Source organism: Pleurodeles waltl, chromosome 7 (genome assembly GCF_031143425.1).
Source record: "Pleurodeles waltl isolate 20211129_DDA chromosome 7, aPleWal1.hap1.20221129, whole genome shotgun sequence".
NCBI classification, from domain to species: domain Eukaryota; kingdom Metazoa; phylum Chordata; class Amphibia; order Caudata; family Salamandridae; genus Pleurodeles; species Pleurodeles waltl.
This window is the reverse complement of record NC_090446.1, coordinates 1135762472-1135779638: the sequence shown is the minus strand read 5'-3', so window position 1 is coordinate 1135779638 and position 17167 is coordinate 1135762472. Positions and strand designations below refer to the sequence as shown.

General features: G+C 44.9%; 1 protein-coding gene across 4 annotated transcripts in view; it reads right to left on the bottom strand.

Annotated features, from left to right (window-relative positions):
- Positions 1-17167, bottom strand: part of UNK (unk zinc finger) — an 890253-nt gene that overhangs the window by 746576 nt on the left and 126510 nt on the right. For all 4 annotated transcript variants that reach the window (XM_069200175.1, XM_069200176.1, XM_069200178.1 and 1 more), the window contains exon 5: positions 16921-17056. In XM_069200175.1, the coding sequence (XP_069056276.1) occupies positions 16921-17056 (136 nt within the window). The remainder of the gene's footprint in view (positions 1-16920; positions 17057-17167) is intronic.

Genomic DNA, 17167 nt, shown 5'->3' with positions numbered 1-17167 from the left:
AAAAGCTACAAAGAGCTGTTTGGTCTTCCTCAAGTCTTTAGTTCTGTCTATATAGAACATGACTGCTCTCTGACATCTATTGTGGGAAGGGCTCTTTCCACAACCGTCTCAGGTTGCAGGAAGAAACTGGTAACTCGACAGAATGATTTAGGTGAAACTGAGAAATTACTTTAGGAAGAAATTTAGGATTAGTCCTAAAAACTACTTTATCCCCATGAATTTGGAAGAAAGGTTCCTCTAAGGTTAGTGCTTGGAACTCACCAATATGTCTGACCGCAGTGATGGCGTCTAGGAAAGCGACTTTCCATGAAAGAAAATGAAGTGGACACGAGTGAAGTGGGTGAAAGGGTGGACACATTTGAGTCCTTCCATGAAAGCCTTTATGACAGAAATACTGAATAAAGAAATAGGTTGTGTGTTCTGGAGATATGCAGCTATTGCTGCTAGATGTAGGTGAATGGAAGTGTAGGCAAGATTTGCTTTCTGCAAGTGGAGCAGATTGACAATTTCTTGTACCGTGGTTTTTACATAGAATTCATCTGTTTAGTTTGGCAGTAGCAAACTAAATGTTTCCATTCTGCAGCATAACAGGCTCTAGCAGTGAGTCTACGTGCTTGCTTGAGAATGTTCATACATTCTACAGGCAAGCCTCATTAGCCAAACTTCATGACCTCAGGAGCCATATTGCAAGGTTGAGTGACTTGGGGTCTGGATGCCTGATTTGTCCTTGATTCTGGGTGAGAAGGTCTGGCTTGTTGGGGAACTACTGAAAGATCTAGAAGTGTGATGAACCAAGGCTGGTGTGCCCAGAAGGAAGCCACTGTTGTGTAGCCATTTTAGTTATAGCTCCATGCACGTTGGTTTAACACACTAGGACGCTGTGCACTTGGACCTAGATATATTTTATTCGGGCTTCGCATTGTTATTTTTACAATAACCAGTTTTGCGGTCTTGTTTTAATTTCATCTAGCTAACTGTTTCGCTTAGCCCAGCACTGTGTTCACAAACAAGACATTCTTGATCACTTTGTGCTTCAGTCAAGGCTACAGTTTGGTACATTGCCGGTGAACATGGTAGAAGTTTAGTCTCCAATATTCATAGAAAATACACATCCTTACGTAGGGACATTTTCGCAGAACATTAGCTGTGTTATTATAAAAACACTTCCTAGTCGTTAAGAAGGAGATTCCAGCCAGGGAACCACAGCTGTATGCCGACTGCTGAATGCTTCGCTGCAGATGCTAACGCAGACTACAGGCCTTTGCTCAGGTATGAGGGTCGATGTCCTCCCAGGGGAACATGAAAGGCAGAATTAGAGCTTAACATGCTGTGCTCAAATTATGACTCAGATAGAAAATAGCCCATCGATTCTAGTGGCAATATGATAGTGTTATTCTTATGCTTCACTCTCATCATCACCATTTTTATATTGTCATGTTGTGTCGTTCTGGTTATTGCAGCTCACACATTGCTATCTAAAATGCAGTTGTTTTATTAAACCAGTCTCTAAAACTCATACTGCTGTTATTGTCATTTATATATGAGACTGGATTGAGAATGAGAGAACCGGATGCGACCTGAGTGACCACGACTTCCCTGAGAAGTATGATATGTCATGCGCTCGACTGCTCAATCATCTCTACCTTTTGGGAGAGACGAGGCACTGCTAGTTAGCTTGAGTCTGACCCACAATGGGTGACACCTGTCGCTCCAAATCCGGGTTTTGCTCCGTCTCCCACACCGTGGACGATCTTGCTGCTCAAAATCCAGTAGTCTCATTAGAATAATGAGAGCCTACACAACACCACCAGGATTATGGTGAGAGATGATTGCCCGATGCTCCCCAAACCAGAAATAGAATGAGAGTAAGAGGTGGGAAAGCATAGGCAAAGTACCCTGGCCGACTCATCTATATATAGAGCATTGCCCTTGGATACGAGGTGTGGATACCCAGAGGATAAGTTTGGCAGTTTGCGTTCTCTGTGGTGGTGAAAAGATCTATGTGAGTAATCCCCAAATTTTTAAGTATGTATGGAGGAATTGCGAGTGGAGATCCACGAGTGGGCGTGTTGCTGCATGCTGCTGAGCCGGTTCTGCAACGTTGTCATCCGTTCCCAGCAGGTAGTCCGCCATCAGGTGAATGTAGTGGTCCAATTCCATATGGATTGAGATAGGTGTGATAGTTGTGAAGACCGTGTCCCCCCCCTATTTTCATAAATAACATGGATGTCATGTTGTCCGTCCAGACTAGGACAACCTTGTGAGACAGGTGAAGAAGGAAAGCTTTCAGGGCAAGAAATACAGCCTAAAGTTCTAGGTAGTTGATGTGTAGGGACTGGTGTTTGGCATCCCAGAGACTTTGCACCATCAAGTCTTTGAGCTGAGCACCAAAGCCAGTCTGTGATATGTCTGTGGTCAATGTGATGTGAGGCACAGGGTCTAGAAAAGGCCACCCTTCATGAGGTTGTTAGTGCTCCACCATTGCAGGGAAAAGTGAGTTTGGCGGTCTAACAACACTGCATCTTCCAGATAACCCTGTGACTGAGACCGCTGGGGAGACAGACACTGCTGAAGGGGACGCATGTGTAGTCTGGCCTGGGGAACTATGGCGATGCAAGAAGCCATCATCGCCAATAAACGCATAATAGTTCTTACTGTGTAGAATTGGTTTTCATCAAACTGAGGAATAACTGTCTGAAAACGTCTGGACGCGACTTGGACTGGGGAACACTAGTCCTAAATTTCCATTTGAAATTGCCCGTAGCAAAGGTTAGACTTGTAGAGGATGGAGACGGGATTTGGGAATGTTGATAGTGAATTTCAGTTGGAGTGTGTTGTTGACACTGGTACAGAGTACTGGCTTTTATGAGTCAGTCGTCCAGTTAAGGAAACATATGGACGTTTTGTCTTTGTAGGTGTGCTGTGACTACTGCTAAACATTTTGTGAACAGCCTGGGAACGGAAGTGACGCAAAAAGAAAGCACTGAGCCGATAATGTCTGCCTGCAATGACGAATTTGAAGTACTTTCGGTGTGCAGGGTTAACTGGTATGTGAAAGTAGGCATCCTTTAGATCTAGAGCTGTCAAAGTCGCCTTGCTGTAGAAGTGGAATGACGTCCTGAAAAGTGACCATGTGAGAGTGTTCTGAGAGGATGTATTTGTTTAGAGGTCAAATATTGGTCTAAGGGATCCATCCTTTTAGAGAACCAGGAAATATAGGGGGTATACTCTCGACCATGGTTCCCTCTAACATGCGCACAAGGCGTTTGTCTAGCGTGCACACACTCTCCCAAAACATGCACATCACAAGGAGACCACCTGCCAACTGCACACATAAATTAAACTCATGAGTCACACAATAAAATTCACTCTGTGAAATACCAGGAGCAGTGGCAGCAATTTCGCAATGCAGATCCGACAAACAGCCATTTTGGCACAGGCAAATTGGATGAAAATCATCAGAGATGTTGCGGCTTTTGCTGCTGCTGCCTAGTCTGCTTGTGTCAGGGGCTGCCAGATATGCGGAGAGAGCATTTGGCATTATTTTCAGAGCCCCAGTCTTTGCAACCAACGAAATGGCTGTGAATCATGAACTTTGTCATTTTACGTTGGGCCTCCACAAATCTACAAGATTTGGTTCTTGTCGGAAGGAATACTCTGTCACAAATGTGACAGATATCCCGTCTGCCTTATTATGATCTCCATAGGATATTGTTGTGAGGTTATTTTAGTATTTACACTAGGACATTACGTAGCACTGGGCCTGAGCCCTCTCACCTAGTAACCTTCCAATTTCATTGCTTTTATTATTTTAGCAAAGCTTCATTTTAGTGGAGATGTTTTTAATTATTTTATTAGTTTCCCTTCCGTGCACAATTCGTTATTAATTTCTTTGCACAACATTTTCATCCTCTGCCCAACCCAAGGCTGTACACAATATTTACCAGGCATTGCTGCTCCAAAGAGTACACTGTCTACCCTATATAGAAAAATGTGCTATGCCATGAAGGCAGTTCTTAGAATAACAGATATGTTATTATAAAACATGACACAGACCACACCATCTTAGAGGGGAAATTTCAGCAAGCTTGCCATCTCATGCTGCACATCGTCGCAGTTTCAGCTGAAACCCTTTGGTTCTTCTTCGTCTATGTGGGAGCACTTCCAGCAGACTAACAGACCCCTACTACACCTCTGAACGCAGGTATGGGGGTTGGGCTTCCTTCCCAGGACTAAAGGGGCAGACTAGGGCCACCACTGCTACTTGATCTCGTGTAGAAACTTAGTAGTGGAGGTAGGGTTGTTAGACACGCTATTGTGACAATATGGCTGGACTCTTCTTGTGTTTCACTTTATGGTGGTGTAGTGTGGTCAGTTTTATGTATCCGTTGCGCGTTAGCTTCAGGCTTTTATGCCTTTGTGCACTTTGCCCTGGATGTATTTTATTCCTTTGCTCGCAGCTTAGAGCCTCTGAGCACTTTGCTCTAAATGCTTTTTATTCGGCTTCGTACTGTTATTTTTCAAATAACCAGTTCTACGGTCTTGTTTTATTTTTTATATCACACTGTTTAGCCTACTTCAGCACTGGAGTCCTCAATAACACATTCTTGTTCACTCTGTGCTTTAGTCAAGGATACAGTCTGGTACATTGCTGATAGACGTGGTAGGAGTTTAGTCCCTGGCATTCTTGCGCAGGGACATTTTGTGATCACACTGACATGTTAGTTATAAAAACACTTCCTTGTCCCAATACACGCAAGAGGGAGATTCCGACCAGGGAACCACAACTAGACGCTGACTGCCTCGTTTCAGATGCTGAACCAGATCACAGGCCTTTGCTCAGGTATGAGGGGTTATGGCTTCCCAGGGAATCTGAAAGGCAAGTTAGAAGCTTAACATGCTGTGCTCGAAATAGAACTAGCTGAGAGAGAGTAGAAATTATTAACACCATGATAGCGTTATTCTTATGTTTCACTCTCCTCGTGACTATTTCAATCCTACTGTGTTGTATGGTTCTGGTTATTGCGGCTCACGCCTTAATATCTAAAATGCAGTCGTTTTATTTAAACAATCTATAAAACTCAAACTGCCTTTGTCATTTGTATATGAGATCGTACTGTAAATGAGAGAGCTGGTTTGGATCTGAGGGACCACGACTTCCCTGAGAAGTTCTAAGATGTCATGCGCTCGGCTGCCAAATCATCCCTTCCCCTTGGGAGAGATGAGGCACTGCTAGTTAGCCGGAGCAAAACCAGATTTAGGGTGACATATGTCCTTCCAAGTGGGTCAGACTCAGTCCCCCACACCGTGAACGATCCGTCTACCTAGAAATCCAGTAGTCTCATTTAGGATAATGAGAGCCCACGCGACAGTGGCTGCTGTAATAACGCCTTTGCCCATAACCTCATAATTGCAATTTATGCTTTTTTACTTAGAACGCAGTTGTTTCAATACAATATATACTGAACCAAGATCCTGCTTGTCTTTGTACCCCATTCTCTCAGTTATACAAGTCTCATACATGCGATCTGTTCCACCACGACTTCCCTGAGTAGTCGGAGTGTCATGTGATACGCTGTCACAAATCACTCTTACCTTTGGTATTGGTGACGTGCTGCTAGCTACCCAGAAGTGTTAAGCCAACAGCTGTCACAGAGTGTGTGATCGGACTCAGTCTCCATACTCGGTGGTGATGCCGCCCAAAATCCAGCAGTCTTGGTACTATAACATGAGTCCATGACAATATCATGGGATCATAATATGGCGGATGGGATATCCATCAAGTTTGTGACGGAGTATTCCCCTATGTAAAGTCCTAAATCAGGCCCTCAGTCTGCTTTACAACTTTCCCTCCTCTCCCAAAGAGACTAATAAGGGAAAGAGGCAGCGTTAACCTCCATAAAAAGTTTGAGAAAAATGTAGCCAAGCTGTGCATTTTTAACATCTGTCACTTTGGGTAAATCACTTAATCTCCCAGTGTCTATAAACAAAGAATGAGTCTTTGTGTAATGTAACAGGTGCTCATTTAAAGTGCTCAAATGCCATTAGGCCTACTTCACGCTATATAAAACTGAAAAACATGATTCACTAGCAGCAGTGCCATTTTGGGGCAGGCACAAAGCAGTAATTAATGTATTGTCCGTATCATTTATTTACTGTGGTGGAAGTGTCCTGCATTTCATCCACAGTACCAGTAGGTGAAATGGCTATCTGATTTCACAATCATGTTTAAAAACACTTACTTTTCAAATAATCCAATGTACTTAAGGGAAATGCTTCCACATTCTATGTTGAAGAATTACACTTTCTTGAATTTTGAAGGCACGTTTATCATATTCTAGTGTGATGTTCGTTGAATGATTTTACACTCCAAATAAGTTCAACGCTTGTGCACGGTCTCTTAGATCCAGAGTCAACTTTAGGCTAGACTCTTAATTTCTTGGCACGCCCACCTTTTTTCCTCAGGTGCTCCTTCTGCTAGATTGCTATATTCCGCGGCCAAGGGGCAATGCATGAAAAAAAACAAAGCAGCAGCACAGAAGCTTCTGATGTGATAAAATGTTTTGTTTTTTTAAATGTATAGTAACTGAAAGCTGGGCAGAAACACAAAATAAAAGAGCGGCCCTTTCTAAGTCATAGTGTTTGCATATGGTGTTTTTAAAACTGGGGGAGTTAGGGGAATTAATGGATCTGTTAGGCTGTTATCCTGTATGTGCTGATCTTAGAACATTATGAACTTTTTTGAAAATTCACTGTGAAACCACAATTGATGTGTGACATTTGGTGCTGGAAGTAGAAACACTTTATGCTCTAAATACATAAATAGGTGGTCAAGGTGTGTCAAAAGAAAGGGGTTGCAGCTGAACATAGTTATGAAAGCCAAAGTCTTGCTGTCAACTTATATATTATCTTTTTTTTAAACTCACAAAGAAATTGGCAACAGAGTTAAACAGTAAATCTGAAGAGCTTAATTGTTCACAAAGGCTGCATTATAAAATATCTTATGGGGTTGAGGCACGTTCTGCGGAGATATTTGTGTGTCTAGCAAATCTCATGCATAATAAAAATGGCTCGATAACTCAGGTGGTTAATGCAGTTGCTGGAGAGAGCGGAGTTTTGACTCAAAGTTGCATAGATAGTGTCCCCCCTGCAAAGCACATCATGTAACAAGCAGATCACAGATTTTTATTTTATGTAGATAGGTAAGTGGGTTTTTGCTTTTGACACAGATAATTTTATTATTTGTAGTTCATAAACTGCAGTCCTAATATAGCACAGTGAGCTATGAATCAACATCATTACATTGCAAGCTAACGGCAAGTCATGGATTTAGAACCTTAATGTTTTCTTTCTCAATTTTTCATATAGGACTGCTAAAAAGGGTTCCTTTGCAGAGTAATAAAGTTTTATGACTACAGAGAACCCAAAGCACTGAGTTGCATTTTACATCCGGACTTCTTGGTTCTCTCAGCTATACCTTCTTAACATGCAATGTCTACCTTCTTAAAGTACAAGCTATGCCTTTTTAACATGCAATGCCAACCTTGGATAGTACATGCATATAGCTTGGGGTGACAAAGTCACCTGCCTCAAATGTTTCTGTTAAGTACATGACCTGTAAAGTGATTAGCTTGTGTGCCTTTGTTTCCTCTCCATTACATTGGCATATAGGTATTAGGCTCCAGGTGGCTCTTATCTAGGATTCCTCTTCAGCAAAAGGAGGACTGATGGCCCTTTAAATCAGGCTTTTGTTTTTAACCTAACTGGAATTGTAAATAAGACTCCCCTTCACCTCCTGCAGATTACTGCTAGGAAAGAAAAGGTGACAACCTATGGGGGCTGCTCATTTTGTCTCAGTGTCCTCAAGTTACACTGGGAAAGATTTCAGCATATTTTACAGGGTCCAGCCTGGATCCCAGTTCCGGCTTAATAATAGCTGTCTCATTTTTATGAGTGCTTGGATCAGCACTGCTGTTCAATAAAATTTTATAATGTTACAACCTTCTGAGTCCTTTTTTTTTTTTAAACCTTTGGTGTAGGTGCCACAAGAGTAAACAATTCACGTGATGATGGTTTTTAACTACACTGCAAAATAGTCTCAAGACCCTATTAAATAGATACATGTGTAAAATATCCTGGTTTTCGCTCCTGTTGTAAACGAAGGTTTGGAGTGATAATTGCCACAGCACAGCACTTGCAAAAATATTCAGTTCCTTGGTGCACATAGCCTTGACCATGGCGCACTGATATTTTGTACTGCCGCACACAGAGGAAAGGATGTGTGCCACATGTGGATCCTCCTCCACTGCCAAGCAGTGACTACCTACACTTTCCCAGGTAGTACTCATTCTTCTCCCCTTATTCCCCCCGTAGGAGCCTCTGTAAAGGCCTCTAGCGCAGGAAGACTAAGATTGTCTGGTGTGTGATGTGGAACCCTCTATGGTACTTTGGAGGGCACCCAAGGCCTTGGCTGCGTCGGTGTCCTTCGGTTTTTCTAGAGTGGTATCCACCTGTGGCCTCAACAGGTGCTCTTTATCAAAATGCATGTTCATAACTATCTCAGACCATGCCCCAGTTGAAGTGTGTTTAGAATGGGAGGGTCCTCCCCCACAATATCGGAGACATTTTTTTCTGATTTCTCTCACTAGGGTCAGTCTCCTTGGGGATAAACTATGGAATGCAATCAGAGAGGTCTTCTTACTTATTGCACCTGGGGCTACAGACACCTCCACTAGGTGGGACGCCATTAAGGCAGTGATTAAGGGACCATGCATTGCTTTAAACGCTATACTTAATAAATAAAGAGCGAAAGACCAACTCGCATTAGAGCAGTAACTCCAGTCTCTAGATGAGACACATAAGGCAAATCCGACTCTTTCTGTGCATCGAAAAGTTAGCGCTTTAAGAGGGAAGCTCAGTACTATGTACTCTAACAGAGCTAAACTTACGCTACCACGCCTCAAACACTCCTCTCGTGAATACGGAACAAAATAGGCTCCCATCTGGCTTGACAATTGAGGGCCAAGCGGGAAAAGGAGTACATAGAGGCAATCAATGGGCCTACAGGTGAACCTACTAACTCAGACGAGGGGTAAAGCCCAACTTTTTGGTAGATTCTATAAGGAACTCTATATAGCAAAATGCCCTGATCCCCAGCCACAGTTAGATTACTTAAGGGACATAGTTGTACCACAGGTGACTCTTGCTCAATGCAGAATTGTGAGAATCGATCAAAGAAGAAGAGGTTAAGGCAGAAAAAGCAGCCCTGAAAATACATAAATCACCTGGGCCGGACGGCCTTACTACTCATTTCTATAAAACCTTTAGCACACAGCTTGCTCCTTATCTGACAGAGGTCTTTAATTGTGTGGCTAATCAGAAGGCAGTCATCCCATCTATGAGCAAAGAACTAAGTACCCTGATTCCGATCCGGGGGAAATCATCAACTCTGCAGCTCGTTTAGACCCATAGCCCTGATAAATTTAGATGCCAAACTATACCCCAAAATTCTTGCCAACAGATTAGAAGGTATAATACCTGACCAGATACATTCAGACCAATCAGGCTTTATAAAGGGAAGGCAGACCCATGATAATCTGCGAAGGATCATACATTTGACTAAGAAAGCAGCCAATAAGAAGGTACCCGCAGTGTTAGTGATCTGAGATGCCAAGAAGGCTTTCAATCAAGTGGATTGGTCGCTTCTTTTTCGCCCCCCAAGGCATTTTGGTTTCTGCCACAGGTGTGTAGCAATGTTGAAAGTCAAGATTTCCTTTTCTGCAGAGGACGTGCTGCTACCACTTTCGGAACCCCAGCAATCTATTCAAGCCCTACTACGTGGCTTTGAACAAGTAGCAGGCCTCAAAATTAATGTCACCAAATCATTCATACTGAACATATCTCTCCCTGAAGCCGAAGACTGGCAACTATAACACCATTAATCTATACTACAAAGCAGCACAATTGCTTATGATCTCAGAGTGGTCACTTCCGGAATCAGATAAGCACTGGCTGCATATGGACAGGTCCATAGCTGGGAGGGTGATCTGGGATACAATCTGGAAAGGTAAGGCTGACCACCCTCGAAATGCATCCCTAAGCACACCCACAAAAACAAGTCTTACAGTCTGGGATGAGGTGACCAAAAAGATGAATTGGCCCACTTTTCCTTTCCCGCATACCCCACTCCATTTCAAGCTGGTATTCCTCCCAGTACTGAACCCGGTACCTTTTGACACTTGGAGAAAAGGTGGATGTCTCATTCTATCAGACTTGTTCCATAACTGGGATTTGTTGACATTCCCAATCTGCCAAAGGGATTTTCACCTACCTGACATTGAATATTAATAGTACGCACAGCTGCGGCATTGGGCACTGCAATCAGACATTCGGCTAGCCACCACCTGGGATCTGACTCCCATAGAACAATTTGTTAAAAAGGCAAACGCGTTGAAGGGTACAATCTCCTTTCTCTACTCATTACTTCTCTCCTAACTCCACAGTCTGAAACCACAACACATAGGAGTCTGGGAACACATATTGGGGAAAGACATCCCTGAAGCGAACTGGCAAAAACTATGGAGGGACATGAAGCAGCGTAACCCTCGATGACCTTACGAGAAGCACACTACAAACTCCTCTATGATTGGTACTTATATCCGACTAAATTGAAATTCATTTTCCCTGATGCCTCTCATTTATATTGGAGGGGCTTTTGACTCTTGGGGGACTTTAATTATATATGGTAGGACTGCCCTGTGCTTCGTCCCTTCTGGTCTGAGATACTAGCCCAACTTAAATAAATAATGGGATACCCTCTTCCACAGCCTATTGGATAAATTCTGCTGGGTATATAGGATGTCTCTCTCAAAAATCAAACCCACAGCGAGAGGGCTATTAAGTGGCTATGCCTAGGAGCGGCCAAAATGGTGATAACTTCCGTCTGGATGAAGAAGACGGCCCTTCCCCTGACTCAGTGGCATGCACAACTGTCGCGCAATTTAACTATGGAGAGAATGAGGGACATTTCACCAGAAAGTTTTAAACAATTTGAATACACCTGGGGACCCTCGATAAATTACCTATCTAACGGCCTCCCTCTGACTACATGCCCCACCCCTACAAGAGCACCATGCCTCTTTCAATTTTTGTTCCAGGAACAGCTCCTCCGACTTCCTCCAGTTTCTGGACCTCATTAACAGTCCAATCCATGACAAATAGCTATATAGAATGCCAAATGGTGTATTGTTCTAGTCTCTAGAGCAATTGCCCACCACTGTACTGGTTTCCATGCTTGTGTTTTCAGTTATATTCCTTGTTTTATGTTTTCTTTCATAATTATGTTTTTTTACCAATGGACTAAATATCTTATAGAATGGACGTTCATTCAGGGACCCAACTCATGGAACACACTGTATATTCTAGTATTTGTTCTAAACTGCAGTGGGAGACTTGGTCTATATTTGATTGGTAATATGCTTTTTTCAAAACATAATAAAAACAGTTTTGACAAAGATGTCCTCTGCATGTATACCAGGGAGCATGGGGAGGGTACTGTGCATCCCTATGTAAAGTGGAAAGGATGTTGAACAAGAAGTTCTTGCTCAATGTCTGGTCTTTTGCAGCTCTGCATGATGAAAGGAGGCTGCACTAGTAATTATCTGCTGATAAGAGGTAGTGTCTTCTGGTGGTCAGGGGAGTGCAGGTTAAAGATAAGAGTCATTTAAGGCGATGGGATCAAGCTGGCAGGTATCCCAAGGGTCAGTGTCATCAGGAGGATCCCTTAACAGTGTACAACTGTGGTGACACCTGAGGAATGTCGTAGCCTTGTATGGGTGATTGTGGAGCTTGAGGAGGGGAATGGAGTGGAGATGGGAAAGAGGGTAGAGGAGGCGTAAGTGGGAGAAGGCCTGCAAAGTGGGCTGGTCGCCTTGTCCTTTGTCCTCTTTTTTGAAGGGACAGGAACATCCAGGCTTTTTAAAAGGGAATTTTCCTTTTGGGGAGCATAGGAGAGGATCGCAATGATCTGACTTGCGCCTTCTTGGATCTGGAACTTGTGTGCTAGCATCCATTTTCTCCAGAATCAGCTCAACCGGAGAGGGACAGTTGGAGAACTGGCCTGAGTCTCTGGCCTCCGAGATTTTAGGCTCTGAGGGTTTCGGTGCTGAGGGTTTGTGCTTCAAAAGCTTCGTCGGCGCTGATGTAGAGGCTGGCGGCTCGAGCAGGAGGTTTTGGTCAATACCAAAATGATCTCTCAGTCTGAGGCTGTTGTGGTCGAAACTGATGATGTGGCTTTTTTTCCTTGGCAGCCATTTTTGACAAAACAGTTGTTCGGTACTGACCATGGCCGGGTGGCTGTGGTGGACCGGAGATCCCTAAGATGGGTTGTAAAGCCTTTTTGGAGGATTTGTGCAGGACAGCAGGGGCCACAGTACTCACACACTGGACAAAGGAAAGTTCTTGGCTTTCGATGTCGAACTTAACATCTGACTCAGAACTGTCCTGGGTGGCAAAAGACTCCCATCGATCAAAGAAGAAGAAGTTAAGTGCTGAAGCAAGTTTCTCTCCAAAGAGGCCCGGGGAGTTGTCTGGTGTCTTCTGAGCCATTTCCAGCTGACAAGCTAGTCGATCCCGAAGGGTCTTTTTCGACCAGAAGGCTTGCAGGCATCACAGTTGGCCCCACAGTGGTCTGGAGAGAGACAGAGGTTGCACACAAGGTGTTGGTCAGTGTGCAGGAACTTGGCGTGGCACTAAGGACACAAGTGGAATGGAGTCCGTTTCATCTGGGAACAATTCCTATCGGTGCCTGGGCCACATGGAAGGCAGGCCACAGGCAGGTGGTGGCGCCCCAATGGGCTGGTCAGACAGAGGCCGATCGGATGCAAGCGGTGAGAGCACTATGACAGGAGAAGGGTGAATGACAACAATACCGTCGGAACACAAAGAAAAGATTGAGAGAACCATACTGAACAGAGTTGAAAGATGGAGCAGAGGTGCACACATCCAAACCCGACAGCAGAGAGAGAACAATCTAACAAAGGAGTCGATGCCCATGCATCATGACTCGAAAATACTTCTTTGAAGAAAAACATGTAGCACCACTCCAGACAAAATGCTAGATGGCGGGAGTATGCAGAGCGTGTGTATCTATAGCCCCACACGCCATCAAACATATTATTTAAAAAGTTCACTGGGGTCCCTGCATCTGGGTGAGCCTATTCAATGCTTATGACTACTGACGAGAACCCCCTGAAAGAGAACTGCCCTTAGAGGCACGGAATGAAAGGAACTAATGTCAGTAGACATGGGTGGCGCTTATATGTGGCTTCACTATTCTCTTTTCAAGCACCACAACATTTGTATGGGGCACACAACCTCGCTTATCAGTGCACAGGAATACTATTTGAAAAGTGTCCGGATATAGTCAAGCACCTGGAGAATAATCACAAGGTGAGGAATCTGCGGTTAGAAGCTCGATCAGAAATGTGCATCTACAGCAAAACATGCTAGGAGCAGATGGCTCCAGTGCACAACATTTAGCAGGAAACAGTGAACTGTATAGGGTGAACACCCTTGAATGGAAAAGGATATAGCTGCACATACTTTCTTTTGTGTGGGGTAGTACTGCACTAACACAGAGATCACATATGTACTCACAAGTTTGGATGAAGCTTCAATCATTTTCAACTCATTTTCAATTAGGCACTATCTGTGCAACACTGGTGACACTGGGTTATGCAGATGAAGCTTTCTTGACTATATTGGTGCCCTAAGATCAGACATGTAGTGTTATCAGACTTATGCTAGTGAGACCGAATGAGTTTGATACACCCTCTGCATCTCTATTAGTAAATCTCTTGTACCTTGTAAGAAAATGCCTCCTTGGCATGGTTACCCCCTGACGTTTTGCCTTTGCTGATGCTAAGTTTTGATTGAAAGTGTGCTGGGACCCTGCTAACCAGGCCCCAGCACCAGTGTTCTTTCCCTAAACTGTGCCTTTGTTTCCACAACTGGCACAGCCCTGGCACTCAGATACGTCCCTTGTAACTGGTACCCCTGGTACCAAGGGCCCTGATGACAGGGAAAGTCTCTAAGGGCTGAAGCATGTCTTATGCCACCCTGGGGACCCCTCACTCAGCACATGCACACTGCCTCACAGCTTGTTTGTGCTGGTGGGGAGAAAATGACTAATTCGACATGGCACTCCCCTCAGAGTGCCATGTCAACCTCACAATGCCCGTGGCATAGGTAGGTCACCCCTCTAGCAGGCCTTACAGCCCTAAGGCAGGGTGCACTATACCACAGGTGAGGGCATATGTGCATAACCACTATTCCCCTACAGTGTCTAAGCAAAACCTTAGACATTGTAAGTGCAGGGTAGCCATAAGAGTATATGGTCTGGGAGTTTGTCAAACACAAACTCCACAGTTTCATAATGGCTACACTGAAATCTGGGAAGTTTGGGATCAAACTTCTCAGCACAATAAATGCACACTGATGCCAGTGTGCAATTTATTGCAACATGCACCCAGAGGGCATCTTAGAGATGCCCCCTGAACACCAATCCGACTTCCAGTGTAGGCTGACTAGTTTTTGCCAGCCTGCCACAAACCAGACAAGTTGCTAGCCACATGGGGAGAGTGCTGTTGTCATTCTGTGGCCAGGAACAATGCCTGTACTGGGTCAAGGTGCTTCTCACTTCCCCCTGCAGGAACTGTAACACCTGGTGGCAAGCCTCGAAGGCTCACCTCTTGTTACAGCGCCCCAGGGCATCCCAGCTAGTGGAGATGCCCACCCCTCCGGCCACTGCCCCCACTTTTGGCAGCAAGAATGGAGGAGATAATGAGAAAAACAAGGAGGACTCACCCACCAGTCAGGACAGCCCCTAAGGTGTCCTGGGCTGAGGTCACCCCTGCCTTTAGAAATCCTCCATCCTAAGTTTGGAGGATTCAACCAATAGGATTAAGGATGTAGCCCACTCCCCTCAGGGAGGAGGCACAAAGAGGGTGTAGCCACCCTCCAGGAGAGTAGCCATTGGCTACTGCCCTCCCAGACCTAAACACACCCCTAAATTTAGTATTAAGGGCCCCCCCAGAACAGAGGAAATCAGATTCCTGCAACCTAACTACAAAGGAGGACTGCTGACCTACAAGCCTGCAGAGACGACGGACGATGACAACTGCTTTGGCCCCAGCCCTACCGGCCTGTCTACAGAGTCCAAAACCTGCAACCAGCGACGCATCCAACAGGAACCCGCGACCTCTGTAGCCTCAGAGGGCTGCCCTGACCCCCAGGACCAAGAAACTCCGGTGAGCAGCGGCTCTGCTCAAAAACAGCTACATCTTTGCAACAAAGAAGCAACTTTCAAAGAACTCACTCTTCCCGCCGGAGGAGTGAGACTTCACACTCTGCACCTGATGCCCCCGGCTCGAGATCCAGAGAACCAACACCACAGGGAGGACTCCCAGGCGACTGCGACCCGTGACTAGCCAGAGACGACCCCCGTGGACCCCCCCCCCAAGCGACGCCTGCAGAGGGAATCCAGAGGCTCCCCCTGACCGTGACTGCCTGTAACAAGGGACCCGACGCCTGGACCAAGCACTGCACCCGCAGCTCCCAGGACCAGAAGAAACCGAACTTCAGTGCAGGCGTGACCGTAGGCGACCCTTTGCCTAGCCCAGGTGGTGGCTGTCCCGAGAAGCCCCCCTTGTGCCTGCCTGCACCGCTAGAGTGACCCCCGGGCCTCTCCATTGTTTCCTATCTAAAACCCGACGCCTGCTTTGCACACAGCACCTGGCCGTCCCTGTGCCACGGAGGGTGTGTTTTGTGTGCCTACTTGTGTCCCCCCCAGTGCTCTACAAACCCCACTGGTCTGCCCCCTGAGGACGCGGGTACTTACTTGCTGGCAGACTGGAACCGGAGCACCCCTGTTCTCCATAGGCTCCTATGAGTTTTGGGCACCTCTTTGACCTCTGCACCTGACCGGCCCTGAGCTACTGGCGTGGTAACTTGGGGGTTGCCTTGAACCCCCAACGGTGGGCTGCCTATGCCTAGGAACTGAGACTTGTAAGTGTCTTACTTACCTCACAATCTAACCTTTACTTACCTCCCCCAGAAACTGTTGATTTGTGCACTAAGTGCCCACCTTTAAAATAGCTTACTGCCATTTTAACAAAGACAGTATATGATATTGCTTTTATTCAAAGTTCCTAACTTACCTTTGTGAAGTACCTTGAATTTTATGTGTTTACTTCAAATCTTGAACCTGTGGTTCTTAAAATAAACTAAGAAAATGTAGTTTGCTATATAAAAACCTATTGGCCTGGAGTTAGTCTTTGAGTATGTGTTCCTCATTTATTGCCTGTGTGTGTACAACAAATGCTTAACACTACCCTCTGATAAGCCTACTGCTTGACCACACTACCACAAAAAATAGAGCATTAGAATTATCTAATTTTGCCACTATCAACCTCTAAGGGGAACCCTTGGACTCTGTGCACACTATCTCTCACTTTGAGATAGCATATACAGAGCCAGCTTCCTACATACCTCTATTCATTACCCTAGTTATGGCAAACAGGCTTCTTGCATCAGTACTGGTAGAACAATTGAGCATGATTCAATAATGTGTTTGGTGATTCCAGAAACAGACCTCTAGTAGTCATTCTAGTTCCAGATGATGCAGTAATACTACAACCATCTGCATTTTAAATCTGCATCTCTGTAATTCAAAGTGTAGTAGTGCTCTTTATCATAAAGCAGATATGCTCCACCTTGCTTTAATGGTGGCACTGAATTAAGCAGACAGTTTTCCGTATCTGTTCTGTGAATGAAGCAAATCCGATTGTGCTTGCAATCTGGATCATACAGATATGCTCTTTCCACATTGGCTTCCAGGTTATGGTAGACTTGCACTCGTACCTGTACTTATGTTTCCTTGGGCTTCGCCTTCTGTCTTTGCTGTTGTGGTAGTAAGGACAGGCATATCCTTGACGACAAAGCCTGGGTGGTTTTTTACATTGCTCAGTCTTGTAGTTTCCTAAGACATATGTTGTGTCTGCAAAAGAATACACATTTGCATACAAATTAAAGGACAACAGGAAAAAAGGGAGGATAGGAGTGTTTTTAGGAGACAATAAAATGTGTTGATTCTTACATTTTGAACTTC